The 15,561-nt window shown below is 34.1% G+C and overlaps 1 protein-coding gene across 1 annotated transcript in view; it reads right to left on the reverse strand.

Annotated features, from left to right (window-relative positions):
• Positions 1 to 1,156: 1,156 nt before the first annotated feature.
• The window catches only part of ci (transcriptional activator cubitus interruptus), a 31,610-nt gene continuing 17,205 nt past the window's right edge, over positions 1,157 to 15,561 (reverse strand). The window contains exons 8-14 of the mRNA XM_018518839.1: positions 12,582 to 12,836; positions 10,999 to 11,163; positions 7,456 to 7,620; positions 6,484 to 6,909; positions 3,127 to 3,666; positions 2,786 to 3,055; positions 1,157 to 2,686 (exon numbers count right to left, since the gene is read on the reverse strand). Of these exons, the coding sequence (XP_018374341.1) occupies positions 1,241 to 2,686; positions 2,786 to 3,055; positions 3,127 to 3,666; positions 6,484 to 6,909; positions 7,456 to 7,620; positions 10,999 to 11,163; positions 12,582 to 12,836 (3,267 nt within the window). The 3' untranslated portion in view covers positions 1,157 to 1,240. The remainder of the gene's footprint in view (positions 2,687 to 2,785; positions 3,056 to 3,126; positions 3,667 to 6,483; positions 6,910 to 7,455; positions 7,621 to 10,998; positions 11,164 to 12,581; positions 12,837 to 15,561) is intronic.

Raw genomic sequence — 15,561 nt, forward strand, 5'->3', positions numbered from 1 at the left:
GTTGATAAAATATGAACTATCTTTATAATCTATTGTCTACTTCTAACTTACTATGAGCGGAATATTCGAGGTACTTAATGTCGTGAATTGATATTTTTAATTGTAATATAATAATTTACATCGGTGCTCACCAAATGCACGTTATTTAAGGCACTTTGTAGTCTTATATTACGACTGTAAAAATTTTATTCATATAAAAATTAACTCTGTGTGTGTGTGTGCGTGCGTGCGTGTGTGTGTGTGTGTAATGTTATAAAACCAATCCTGCTATTTAAAAACGGTCTAAATGTTCCCAAACAGCACAGAGAGTATAAAAAAATTCAAAAGAATTTAATCGTATGTCATGAATTCTTAGTTCATTTTCATATGTAAAAAGAATTCTTTTTTTCAGAACTTTTCAGAAAAAGAATTCTTTTTGTATCTAAAAACGAATTTAGAATTGATGGCGTACGGCTGAATTCTTTTAAACTCTCTGTGCTATCTGGATTATATATTTTAGTTACATCTGGTATAGTTCATCGCTAAAATGTGAATGGTAAAAGAGAAATTAGTGAATGTTGATACGAATATTTTAACTAAATCCCATTACTAGGATAGATATAGTGATGCGATAATAATAATTCCAATCAAATTTAAAATTAACTTTATTTAATTATTAATTTGTCAATATTTTTTGTCGCGCAACATACTAAATTTTGCCGAAAGTATATATTAGTTTCCAAATCGGATTATAATCACTTCATTTAAAACTTTTAATTCTTTGAACAATTTTTTTCTTGTAAACCGTATATGAGAAAAGAGTCAAGATTGAACATAAAGAATTTACCAAGTACGAATGTACTGCTCCTATATACAGTCACGTGTAATTTTTAATTTATCAAATGGTTAGTTTATGATTTGTTCTCTTAAACCGTGTTATAATTATGTTATACTTTTTTTATTCACAACCTTTAATTCTTTAATCAATAAATTGAGACATATGTATCAGATAAAAGTCAGTATTGAATCTGAAAATCTGCAAACTACAAATCGACTATTTTTACATAAAGTTACACACGTCACCATAAATTTTGTCAAATGTTTCATGTTTAATATTTTAATTTCATTTATGTACAGCAAATTTTATATTAAACATAAAACTTATATTATTTGTAACAATCAAGTAAAAAATTGTTTAAGCGCAACTGTTTTATCGATCGATAGTGGAATTAAATTGATATTTCTGGTTAGTAGACATGGGTCATTGAATCATTTGTAAATATCTGTTTTCTTCTAGTAAAGAACTAAGCGAAGATGTCATGTCATTGACAACCATGTTGGCACTAGCTGGCAAAGGTTGTGGCAACGACATAGGATGCGTCGAGCTGGAGACGTTGGTCTCATGGGTTTGAGCGTTAATGGACCAGTTCCTACATTGCTGAACGTACTCCAATGTTCTGCGGTAGGAGTCTTGTCTCATACCTTGAGGCGGCTTTATCGGTGAGCCTTGTTGCGATTGGCTAATATCTCTGCATTGTATCTCCGGTAACGATCCACCATGTTGACCGTGATAACATTGATTTCCGTAAGTCCATGCGCAATTGCAATTGTATTGAGCCGGAGGATTCGTATTGGTTTGACAATTATGCGTGCAGGTTTGTTGTTGTTGTTGCATTCTGCAGTTAGTTTGTTGAGTGTTACAAAGTTGTGGTGACGTTCTCTTTGAACCTCCGCCACCGTCGTTGACTTGACGATGCGCCCCACTGGGATGAATACAATTGTTGACCTGCAAGCAGGACGCTGTGGCCGATTGTTGAGTTTGCTGTTGACAGCTTTGAAGATTTGTCGCAAGTGTATTGATCGGTTTGCTTTGATTCGCATGGTTCAATTGAGAACAATGAGGTGACATCGGACTGCACTGATTAGTCACCGGAGATGGGGCAGAGTGTACGTTGGGTATTTGACCGTTGGACGTTACGATAGGCCTTGTACACTGACCGGACGGCTGACTACACTGAGCACTCGGATGAGCAATATTCGATGGATTGGGTATGGGTGCGGATTGTTGAGTGCAATGCGGCGACAATTGTTGACAGTTGTTCGTTAACCGCATCTGTGCAGCGTGATTAGATTGTGTGCAGGTCTGATTAGAATGATGACCACCGGTTTGGCCACCGGTGCCATTGCAGTTCGCGTTCATTTGATTCGCGCAACCGTAACTGGGATAGTAAGCATGTGCATGGCTCTGAGGACAATTTCTGGAGAGTTGAGCGGAGTTCTGGGGCAGATTTTGTGGCGCATGTTGTGGTGCCAGAGCGCCAGCTGCAGGGGATGTCAATGGTTGATCGCTCACATGAGTCGAAGTATAATGGGAACTCGGTGACATGACTTGACCCGCAGCTGGGCTTGCCACTTGTCCGCCTGTCACTTGAGACCCATAATTAGGCGGCGGGCAATACTGCGACGGAGGCTGAGTTGTACGTGAATTCGGACATTGGCCGTAAGATGCAGAAGAGGGATTCTGATAATTCGGACAGGGTTGTTGTACCACTTGTTGAGAGGAATAACAGTTCTGCTGATGTGACTGATTATAATTACACGTGGGTTGCATCTGTCGCTGGTAATGCAGAGGATTTGTACATATCGGGGATTGGCAAATCGGTAAAGGACTGCCGCGATAGCTGACTTGATTTCCGCCCGCTTGAACCTGTAGTGATAATATTAATTCGGAGATTAAAAGAAATAATCAACGTGAGAGATATGTTATGGATTTAAATAATTTAAAAAAATACTCTAACGTAATTACCTGATTCAAATACTGCATCATTTCATCGGGAATAACCAGTTTGTTCTCTACCATTTCTCCTTCACCCACTTCGTCCAAAATTACTTCCTGATTGGGATGAAGCTCAGGCTGAAGCTCGGGCAATTGTGCAGACCTCGGCCTGGGCGGGATTGGAGGAGAAGTCCTTTGGGCTGGATTACTACGAATAGGTTCGGACATTCGTCTATCACTCGATGGCTGAGTACAATGACCGCTCGGATTATTCCAGTCGCTTGGCATTGCTTGAATATTCTGCAAAAGAATGTCGCGTTGTTTAAGATTATCCTTTATTGAGTTTGTGTTAGAATCGTAACGAAGCATACCTGAAGGGACATGTTCTGCGTTTGAACAACGAGATTATTCGTCGAGTAAGGTCCCTGAAAATGATTTTGATCGATTCTGCTAGAAGCTGTGCTCATCTGGCTGCTTCGTCTGGACGTGCCCGGACTGATCGGATCGTATAAGCTTTCTGATCCTGGGCCCATTCTGACGGCGTTAACGACGCTCGCTTGGCTGCTTCTTCTGCTACTGAAATCTGTCGATCTCATGCTACCGTAATAAGTGCTGACGGTACTATTACTGTCCCTTCGCGGCTCACCGAACGGCTGCAATCTCAATTGAAGATCAGACAGACTTGTTTGCCGCGTCTGACCACCACCACCACCTTCCATTTTCAAATCGGTGATCCTTTTATTGAGATCACCGATATTACCCTGAGGTGCAACTCCGCGAATCCCGCGCATGTTTGCTACGCCTACGATCGGCATGTTCGGCATACCCTTGGCGTTCAGTCTTCCTTTCAGGCGATTTCTTGACGTGGGCGCCGGTACTTGCAATTGTTGTTGCGATTCCATACCGCCGACCTGTGAATAATCAAAATAATGTTATTTAAGGTTGAAGAATATCACAAGAGGAATGTAGATCTTTAGAAAGACAAACAAAGAATTACTTTGTATTAGGACGCTTCTTATTCTAGCTAGTAAAATTTATATATGTATTATATCGCTCTCTTACTTAAGAAACCATAAAATAAATAAAATTAATTTTCTCAGAAACTTAATTAAGTTTGATCGATGACTTCAGTGATAAAGCCAGGATTATTCCAAAGACACATGAGAGTATCTTCATATTTGTGAATATTACTACCAAACAAACTACATCCGGATTATTTTTAGTGTAATTGTAAATTGAAGACGGAATACCACAGAAAATAAAAATCACAGATCAATTAAACTATTATTACAAATTATTGGAAATAAAAGTTTTCTGAAAAAGTCATAACTTCAAATTATAAAATTGCCTTCAGCAAATCATTGTTTTTTTTCGCAAATCAATGTATAAATACATTATTTCCCAAAGTTCGCATCAATTTTTCTTTGTTTCGTAATGTATTTTTTAATTTTTTGTTAATATCACGAAAGCTAATATTTCACTAATAGTGAAAAGGTCTTTCCACACACACACACACACACACGCGCGCGCGCGCGCGCACACACACACACACACACACACAAGATTTGAAGAAAATCTCTTAATAAATAAAGTTTTATCTCTTATTGATATAAAAGTATGTTGTTTGTGTAATATTATAGGGACAGTTTATATGTCTTAAGATCTTTAAAGAACTTTAAAGAGATCTTATTTTTTTGTTATTTGTCACTGAAATAGGTATAGAATTTCAACAGTTGAGAATTTCTTTTATGATCAAACAAACAAAGTTTTAGGAATTAAAATAGGGTATATTGCTGGAACTTGAAGACTATATAGTTCGCGCATATACTACATCACATCATATATTCCTTTTCCAAGTGCTGTAACGTGGAAATGTCATTTAACTAGTAGTCCAAAATTCTTCTTTGGATGCAAATTACAAAATTAATATCGGTTCTTGAAATGTTGTTTGAAGCCGTCAATTAAATAAATAATTTTCTTAACTTAAATAAATAATTTTCTTCGAAGTAAATTTCAAAACGCAAGCTGTTCCTAACATACAAAAACAACATACTTTTATATCAGTAGAAGATAAAAACTTATTTATTAAGAAATTTTCTTAAGAGTTCTGAAAGGAAAACTTTTTCATTATCAGAGAAACATTAACTTTCGTGTTATTAATAAAAAATTAAAGTAAACTATAATTTAAAAACAACTATATTGTTTTCAACGCTCACGCAGTGTAAACTTAAATATGTTTATTTTTTTCTAGGAATTATAATATCTTCTTTTGAAGAATCGAACTAATCCCTACTTTTAGTATTAGGACGCGTCATGCTATTGGTTGTCACTATTCTGATAATTTTAATTAGTGATACATCTTCTGTACGGCCAGTTTCTTCAGTCCAAGCTATAGTTCTGACAAGACTTATTCGGATGTAGTAATATCATTTCAATCATCATGTCGAATCGAATATTGACCAAGATGTCAATGGCCAACGTGAAGTCGATGCTGTATCCGGCTCTCGGAGTGTTCGTGGTTCTGGGACTTATTATCTGTGTTGGATATTTTATAGCAACTAAATTCTTTGACCTTATAGGTAACGGACTCTCAGGTCTAATTACTAAACCAAGTAAGATATTTGCTAAAATATTTAAACTAAAACGATATATGTATAACTTAATTAAATAAAATTATTATAATTTTCTCTTTATTAGAATTTTCTTTGTTGAATGAGAAAAGGCATTAATCGATTTTTAATTAATCGCAATATTTACCAAAATTTATATTAATAACATCTAAAATATTTATTCCTCCAAATATACTGTCTGAACTCGTTTTAATGTTAAATAAAACAAATTGTCGTTTTGTATGAACGTTTTGAATTTTTACTATACATATTATATAATTATGATGCTTTTATTTTTTTTATAAATTTTGAATAAATTTTATCTTACTTAAAATTTTATTTTTTGTATTCAGTATCAGCAGTGACAAGTCTCTTTACTGGCTAAAATAAGCAACTTATTTCAAGGATGACATAACTTCGAAGACGCAGTCAGATGACGAGAAATTCCCAATTTCATCAAAATGTTTGTTTGAATATTTTTTTATTATTTTTTATTATAAAATAATAAAGATTCGAATATTTTCTTCTATTTACGAGCAATCTACGTTGTCCGTAACAAATATTAATAAAGAGAAAAACTTATATAAATAAAACAAAATAAATAGCAACAAAAAAGATGTATTTCTAAATTGTAATTAATAAATCGTATATATACATAAACACACACACACGATTTAGACCACTCTCCCCTATATGTATATATATATATATATATATATATATATTTGATGTTATTTACATATTTATGTGTACACTTACAGATATATCAGAAAAGTACTATTTGAAATTTTACAATTTATAAAAGCAATAACAACTAAAATATTAATAATTTTTCTAACAATTTGCTATAAAAAACAATTTGATTAAAAAATAAAATCTTTCTTTTTGTTAAATTTTTTTAGTACAAATTATTTTAATTCTTTTTCTTTATATCTGAAAATTAATTTTAGAATTCTAAACTTCTTTTGTGATATCAGTTGATGACAGATTCTTGAGATCATTGTCGCCTCGGCAAATTAAAATTTTGCTCATTCATGGTAATAACTAAAGAAACGAAATTTTTTGAATTGTATTACTCGTGAAGAGAGTAAAGTGTCCTCTGATCTTCAAAAGACTCACCATGGCACGCAGCGCTATAGGGAGATCGGCTATATCCAAATCATCGGGCTCTTCGTTCCATGGTTCTTCAGTAAGGGCGATTCCGTCGCCGGTAAGAGCGCCAATTCCCGCGACTTCGTCATTACAACCACCCACCAGCGGACTACCCTGCTGCTGCATGATGCCTGGCGGACTGTTCGCTTCACTTTCGGACTTGACGCTAGGACTCGAGAGACTGGGTGTCTTTGGAGGCAGATCCTCACTCCTACTGGGACTGTTACCTCCTGCACCAGCCTCGTCGCTGCCACCACCATCACCACCACCGCCGCCTTTATGCTTCTTATTTGCATAAAATTCGGCACCGTGAACGGTCTTGACATGCTTCCTCAACGACGATGGATCGGTATACCTCTTCGTACAGCCGGGAGCTTTACAAATGTACGGTTTCTGGACAAGAAATACCAATGAAATAGTTGAATATATATAAAATTTTCAGATAGTAATCATTGTGTATTATTCAATTTATCAAAGGCAAAAGATAATACGCGCACGCTAGCTTACTTATTAATTTAATTAAAAAACGAGCAAAAGATTACTTTGAACCAGACAAAGTGTTTCTTATTTTAAATTTGTAGATACTGAAAACGATGTAGGAAGCCAAATTTCATCTGAGAGGTCCGAAATAATTGAGGTTTAACTAATGCAAAATATGGCTTTTTTTACACATTAAACCTCAGTTATTTCGAAAACTTAACACGTTGGTGAAATTTGACTTGCAATATCGTTTTCAGCATCCAAAAATCTATAAGAAACATCTTGTCTGGTTCCAAGTAATAAAAGAAACATTTTATTGTAGATTAATAAAGATAATGTCTAGTCCTTGAAGATGATAGCTAGTCCAAGAAACTAATACTATCTTATAACTCTGTTTTTCAAACTTTTAAAAAATTTTTCTTTTCTTCATTTTTGAATTAATAAGAAAAAGAATAATACCTCGCTGGAGTGCGTTCTGTTTTGATGTTTCGCTCTATCGCTGGCATTGCTGAAAGCTTTGCTGCAACCTGGATACTCGCAAGTATATGGTTTCTCGCCAGTATGAGATCTGAGATGAGTCTTGAGATTTTCCAACCGCGAGTAGGCTTTGAAGCAACCCTCGAACTGTGTTCAAGAGGACATTTTAAAATTTAATTAGTTCCTTAATACAATATGTATATGTAATATAAGCGTGTAGATTAATTATATAATATGTAATATAAGCGTGTAGATTAATTATATGTAATATAAGCGTATATATTAATTATAATTCGAATATGCTATTCAACAACCAGTACATTAAAATAAACTACATTAAATATAAAAAAAATAAACTACATTAAAAATTAAAAGAAATTACATTATAATAAAATACATTAAAATAAACAAAAAGAAAAATATTTAAAAAAGAAGAAAAAAGAAATGCTGCATGTTGCATTAAAAACTCTCTTATTTATTCAATTGTTCAATTATTTTTTAGATTTCTGTTGTGTTTTCTGGAGAAAACAAGATAATTTCGATCGGAATCTGTTCTTTAGGCTTCTTATAAAGCCTGTTCTTTTTGGCTGAACTTTTGCACCAGTTCATCTTTCTTCCTTTTCCCTCCAGGAGGAAAGAAGAGGAAGGAAAGATAAACTGATGCAAAAGTTCAGTCAAAAAGAACAGGCCTATAGTTACCAACGATGTTTATTTTTTAATGACGTCTCACCATGGCTGCGTTCAGCAGAGAAAGCAGTTTTGCAACTGTTGTAAAATTCTTGAATATGATTAGTTTATACATTTAGATCCAATGAGGAACTAAGGGCAAGACCAATCATATTGAAGAATTTTACAACAGTTGCAAAACTGCTGAGTCTGCTGAACGCAGCTTATGATTGCATTATATTTCCCGCGTCGATCGACACCCCGCGGGCGACGCGGGCCAATGATCAACGATCAATTTTGAAAACGCGCCGCATCGCCGTGCTGGTCAGTTCGCACCGTGCGTCGCCGGTCGCACGTAACTTGACACTCTTGACAGTGTTATCGTTCCGCGGTTTTCGCGTTTGTTTACCCGTCCCGCGATTGTGAGTCCCACGTACGAACGAATGTCGAAAACGTCGCATTAGGCGACGTTAATCGTCCCGTTGTACGAATCGCGTAGCTGGACAGCCGTAATTAACAGTCTCAGCATTCGTGACTGACGTTGCGTCGCGTCGCGTCGCGTCGTGTCGTCTCGGAGTCGTCGGAAAGACGCCACGCCATTTGCAATTTTCATTTTCTGATTTGTGATTTCGGATATTTCGCTCTGGCGAGCGCGTGAAAGGGTTCGAAAAGCGATGGGATGTCGGAGACAAACCGTCGCGACACCGCCACGATTTAATCGAGACGAATAATCTCGCTTGTGTCTTGTTGACAGACGCGTCGACATTTCTCGGAATTTCGAACGCCGATCGAGAACGCGTCGCGCGTAACAAGTCGAGAGTGACGAATGCACACACGGACGATCGCCACGACGGTCATTCTTAATTAATCTCGCTCATGACTGTTCCTGTTGGAAGAATTTACATACGGACACGCATTAGTCGCAAGTATGACTGAAGAGAGCGCCGGTAAATGTACGAACGATTCAGGATTGCAATGGAGTGGTACGAGAAATTGCTGTAAATGAACGCAATTCGACCCAAAGGTAAGTCTCCTCAAAAATTGGCAAAGTATTAAGAATTAGACATTATTTGACTTGATCAAGGATGTGTCGCGTACATCAGCAAAATAATTTAAAGTTACAACATGTAGTTACAACGCAAAATTATAACACATTTCTGGTGATTTTTTACATCTCACTGATGCATTATTGGATTTTTTTTTTATATTTCACTGACACACAACACATATTATTGTGTAATTATATTTCACCGACAAGATACGATTTCATTCGCAACTTAGATTAAAATATCAAATGGACAACTTACGCTTTTTATTTCAATGATAAGATTATTCTTGCGATTTTGTGAAATGTTATTGTTTAATCATACTCATTTTTATTTAAGATGTTGTAACTGTAATTAAAGATTAAGAATAATTTTTTATATAGTAAAGACAAGAATTTGCTGGCAATTTAACGAATTGTTATAGTTATGGTTTTTTCGTTTATTTAACATTGTATAATTGTACTTTTATTTATGAATTAGCTTTGTAACATTGAAAATGAACCGATCGGAGTCGAAACGTTTGTTAACTTTATGATTCTAATTTAATTAAATTTGTTTGTTTAAATATTGGTTCTATGCCCTTTTTTAATTATCATATTGTTTAATACATACGGAACATTATAATTACTTATATTAAGAATTAATTTGAGTAGAGGGTGAAAAATTAAAAATATAATTTCTAATTTCTTTTTAAAATTTTAAAAATTGAGTGAAAGAGCGTTCTTCGTCCCTTTTAATTTTGTTTTCCTAAAGTTTGGTAAAAAATGTATGGAATAATTAATTTAAATAAAAAATCTTATTCTTTGTTTAATTATATTTTTTGAAATTTTACAAAGTCAAGGAATAATTTAAAAAGAAAGTAAAAAATATTTTTCTTTTCTTTTAATTACGTCTCCAAATTTTACAAAATATAGTGACTTAAATAGTAAAAAGTTATACCAAACACTTTAATTACTTAAAATTTTGCAAGAAAGGTCGAATATTTAAGTACCACAGTATGGTAGCAAATCTTTCAAGATTATCTCTACACAAAACACACGTTTGTTGTACATAAATTTGATATTTTCTTGGCTAACGGCAATTATGTACACCAATTGAATTTTTGCATATTTTTATATATTATTAAAAAGTTAAAAGAACGAAGGACTCTTAATATAATAAAACAAAAATTAGAGAATAAAGGATACATAAGAGTCAAATATAACAAATTATTCTACAACATGAAAATTCGAAAGAATGAATAATATAATTGATTAAAAAATATTTATGTATTATCTATATATCTATTATCTTTTGTGTATATATATGTATTGTGTCTTTAATATATATAGATAAGTATATATGTGTATGTATCTCAAATGACGATTATTATTTTTATAAAAAATTGTAATAATTTTAATGCGTACGCGTATTTATAATTTATACGCAAATTTATTTAAACTTACCGAAAAAACGCAAACATAAATCTAGTAAAATAACTTGCCCATTATTAAACCATACAATATGAAAAATTATAATAATTATGTAAGTTTGACTTTTTTAATCACTAATATGTAAATAAAAATAAAGTTTATAAAAGTTGTTTTTAATATAAAATATAGATATACTTAAAATTAATATGTTAAATTCTATAATCGACTGCTATTTTTATTTAAACATTTTTAATAGCTGGCTGCAAATAAAACTTGCTCTGAATAGCGCGATTTATAAGATTTTTGAAAGTCACTTCTCACAAATATTTGTACGCATTTATGTATAATTGATTAATACAAAAAATTTTCTGTCGGGAGAAACAAGTAAGTACTTTACTTACGGTACACTTGTGTGGTTTTTCACCCGTATGTCTTCTCATGTGCACGACCAACATGTACTGAGCCTTGAAGGGTTTTTCATCCCTCGAGCATTCCTCCCAACCACAAACAAAGCTCTTCTTGTTGGCATGTATATGATCGTTGTTGATATGTTTCACGAGATCATCCTGTTTGGGAGGAGATGCATGCCAGATTAATGTGGATAAGACCGAGCCTTTCGTTGAGATGTACAGATAGTGATATTATCGTGTTATATCTTTGACTCTCTCCCTTTCTCTTTAAATAATTTCAAGGAATATCTCAACGCTATACTGAGAAAAATGTCTAGTTGAATTAATTTGAATTATGGTTGAAAATGGACGAATTAGAATTCTTTAGTGAAACTACTAGAATTTTAGTTGAGATAACCAGAATTTTTATTGATTCTAATTTGTCCATTTTCAATCGACATGTTTCTCAGTATACGTAAAATTAATTATTCCTATTAATGTTCTGTTTGAAGTTTCAAAAATTGCAGTATAAAAATTGCAATTGTTCCTGTCGTTCTTGTCTTGAAGAAATAAATGATTAATACCCAAAAAAAAAAGATAATCTAATTGTAAAGTGAAATTTCCGATAACCTCATATTCTAAGCAGAAACTTTTACAGAAAGAGTATTCCTCTTCCAATGCACTGGACTATTCATCAAAAATGTATTGGAGATTATTCTAACAGTTTTCCTCTTGTATTAAGAGGAATACGTTTACTTAAAGCGGAACGCCCTCTTATGAATAACATGAAAAGCAATATGTATGTCGCTGCCTGTCGCTGCTTTTTGGCGCGTATTATAGTATACAATATACATCGGTCATCGTGTTACATCATGTTGTATTGTGTTACATCATTTATAATTTGAGTTGTTTCATAATGAGTGAAGTTGAAGAATTCTTAGAAACGATCAGCTTAGAGAAGTACTGGCCCACATTTGAGCGTAAGTACTATTTATCACGTAATGTATTGCTTGTTATCGATATGGTGCAGGTATTTTTATTTGGAAAAAATACAGTAAAGATAACATCTTCAAAGATGCCAAAGGATTTGCGAGTTATCGTCGTTATGTCGTGATCCATTGCTAATGCTAACGTTTCGTGAACCTTACCGTTCATGAAATATTGACATTAACAATGGATCACAACATGGCGATAGACGTCAAATCCTGTGATATCTTTGAAGTGAATACTCTTTAATTAAAGTTTCTCAAAAGTATATATAATATCTCTTAAAACAATATTAAATAATCTATATACAAGAGGAAATTGATATTAAGAACAGTAAAATTCGTATTGCAGATGCAAGACGAAATTACTCTAACTATAAGAATATTAAGCTGTGTACAAGAGGAAATTCATATTAAGAACAGCAAGATTTTTACTGCAGATGCAAAATGAAAATACTCTAACTGTAAGAATATTGTATTTAGCATATTTTCCTCTTGATTTTAAAAGATTCCTCTTGAGGCCGTATATAAGAATAAAATCCTCTAAGATTTAGCGGTTTCTGCTAATATTAAAATTATTTATTTTGGGTGAAGATATCATCATATTACCTGCGTAGGAAACTCGAGACCACAGTCTCTCCAATGACAATTCGTTTCGATGAAGTCACCAGGTTCATCTCTGAGGTCCTCGCTTGGACTAAGACCTTGAGGATGAGTCGGTGGGGCGGTAGTGGTGGTTGCGTTAGTTGTCGTCGTCGCTGGTTCCCTCTTGACTTTGGTGGCGGCCCGTCTCGAGGAAGTATCGGCCTCGGCTGTCACCGAGCGAGATGATGATTCCGATGCTTTCCTGCATGACTCTACGCTCTGTACATGAAAATGAGATAGATAATGTTAAATAAATATTCTCTAATATATATATATTTTTTTATTATTCAAATGCTCGGAAAACTTGGAATCGTAAATGCTTGTAATTCCGAGAGTACAGTATTTTCATTGGGTAGGAAAATTGAAATCTCACAAGTTTCAATCGTTCATTAATTATAGTATAATTATATCAATTTATTATAAAAATTTATATCGTATCGCGTGACGCATGCATAATTTCACAATTATCGCATTTATAAACGCAATGATTAGGTTTATTGCTGCAAACTGTCATAAATCACAATGCTATTATAATACCCTTTCCTCTTTTCAATCTTACGTAGTTTCTCTCTGATAGAGACATAACTCCAAATAGTTAATTGAGGACATATGCGTACGTGCAGGTTTTTCCACCTCTGCACTATGTTATGATACAGGTTAACAGACGATAAGTAGGTATTCAAGCGCACTGGTTACTATATTTGAAAATAGATTAATGAAAATAGGATTTGAAATGTAAAATGTCATATTGCTGTAAGGATTTTTAAGAATATTTTATTTGCTTCTTATTATCACGCGTAATAAATCTTTCAGCAGAAATTCTTATTACTTAATCAGTTCTTAAATTAGAAGAGATAAAAGTAATAATAATAAGTACTTTTAATAACGATACATTTTTAATAGAAAAAAATTAATGATACGTAAGAAATGATACTTTTAGTATCCTAATAATCTTTTTTACGTAGTAACTTTTATATTTCAGGATAATTTGACTTGTATAGCTTTAATATACATATAAATAATTCCTCATTAGTGAAAATTAAAAACGCGAATATATTCGGTATTAAAAGGCAATGAAAAAAATTGAGAAATAGAGAAACCTGTTTGATCTTGTATTATAGCACAAATATACATATCTCCATAACAAAAATGTCGCATAAACATGGATCGCAAAGGTTCACGTTCGTATAGGTACGCGACACGCGTATAGGAGCACGACGACAAGAGAACACGACGATGGAAAGCAAAATGCAAACCGATGCAAATCACGCCTGTAAACTTTACAGCGTGTGGACGCGGGGCAGAAAATGAAAACGCCGCGCCTACGTCGGTGAGCGCGCGGATGCAAATAAATCAGCGCGGGTCCACGCCGCGACGATGGCGGTAGAGAGGAAACGACAAAGACGAGGAAGCGACGGTCAGAGTAAAAGAAGGAAGAAGGATCGGGCGGGTGGGAAAATAAAGGTACGTTAGGAAGGGGTGGAATCGGACGAAATAATGTGCGCGAGATTGCTTGTAACCCGAGGACCCACTCGCGAGAGAGTAACCCAATCTTTTTCTCCGTCTCTCTTCTCTTTCTCTTTCTCTCCTCCTGTGTCTTCGTTTTGTTCCATTGTCGCCCATCGTTAGACGAAGCCAACGGGACGTAGCTAAGAAAGGTCGAGCGGGCATCTGATGGGGGGTACGAGAGTACAATTATTTATTCCCAATGAATATCGATGACGGGCCACCGAGCGTATATCGCCGTACCCTCGACTCGCAATAACGATCGAATGGCACTCCCGGGTTTGCTATTGCGGGCATATTGCGCTCTCCTGTCCAGAGTTAACGTCTGTTCATACAATACTCTCACTGTATCTAACATTGTTAAATCTATAGGCATCAAATTTAACCTAATTTAAGTCACCACTACTACTCAATATATCGTTATTTTGTACTAAAATAGTAGAGTTAAACAGTTTAAAACAGTTCAATTTGAGTTAAATTTGACACTATATAGTGTCAAATTGACTCTATGTATGAGTAGGAGCAGTGGTAACTAAATTAGGTTAATTCAACACGATAGATTTAAGTGTTATATTGATTTTGCCATCAAAATGACTTAATTATATATATAAAGATTGCCACAAAATTGGAAACCAGAGAAATATCAAGGAAATTGAAAACGATCAGGGAAATAAGAAAAAAAGTGAGGGAATTTTCTGAAAAATAAAAATTCTTGGGATTAAAGGAATTTAATATGTGTACATCACATCTATAGATTGCATAGATGCACTTTTGGAATACTATCAACTTAACAATTAAATGCAAACAATAATAATTTACATTGTTATGTCAAATTGCTCTCTCAACAAAATATTTGATGATTTCCAAATCAAGACGAAAATACAAAATATTTTAAAATGTTGAAAGCATCAGAGAAAATCATGAAATTTTGTCTGGAAATCAGGGATAAATAATGAAATTTTAGAATGAGGAATTTGTGACAACCTGTTATAACATTTGTTATTTGCAGAAGAACATCCAAGATTTTGGAACTTACATGCTACCTGTGATATTATTAGTCTTCAGGGTTGGCAGGAAAAATCCAATGGGTGGAAAAAACCAGGGTAAATTCCGGATTTTACCGGTCCGGAGTTTATCCACTGGAATAATAAACTGGTAAAAACTATAAAACTGCTGCTTTAAAATATAAGAACATAAAAGTGATTCGGTATCGATGCATCTCTCTTCTTTTACTTATTCATTTCACTCTTCCTGTCTGATTCACTTTTACTTGAATTATCATCATCGTTCTTTTCAAACTTACTACACTTTTGAAGATGTTGTTTCAGTCGTGGAGCTTTTCCATTAACTAATGTTCCACAAGCAATACATTTCTGCTTAATAATGTTGTCAACTGTACAAGATTCAAAGCAAGCCCATACAGGGCCCTTATGTCTTC

This window comes from Trachymyrmex cornetzi, unplaced genomic scaffold, assembly GCF_001594075.2.
Source record: "Trachymyrmex cornetzi isolate Tcor2-1 unplaced genomic scaffold, Tcor1.1 scaffold797, whole genome shotgun sequence".
Lineage (NCBI taxonomy): Eukaryota > Metazoa > Arthropoda > Insecta > Hymenoptera > Formicidae > Trachymyrmex > Trachymyrmex cornetzi.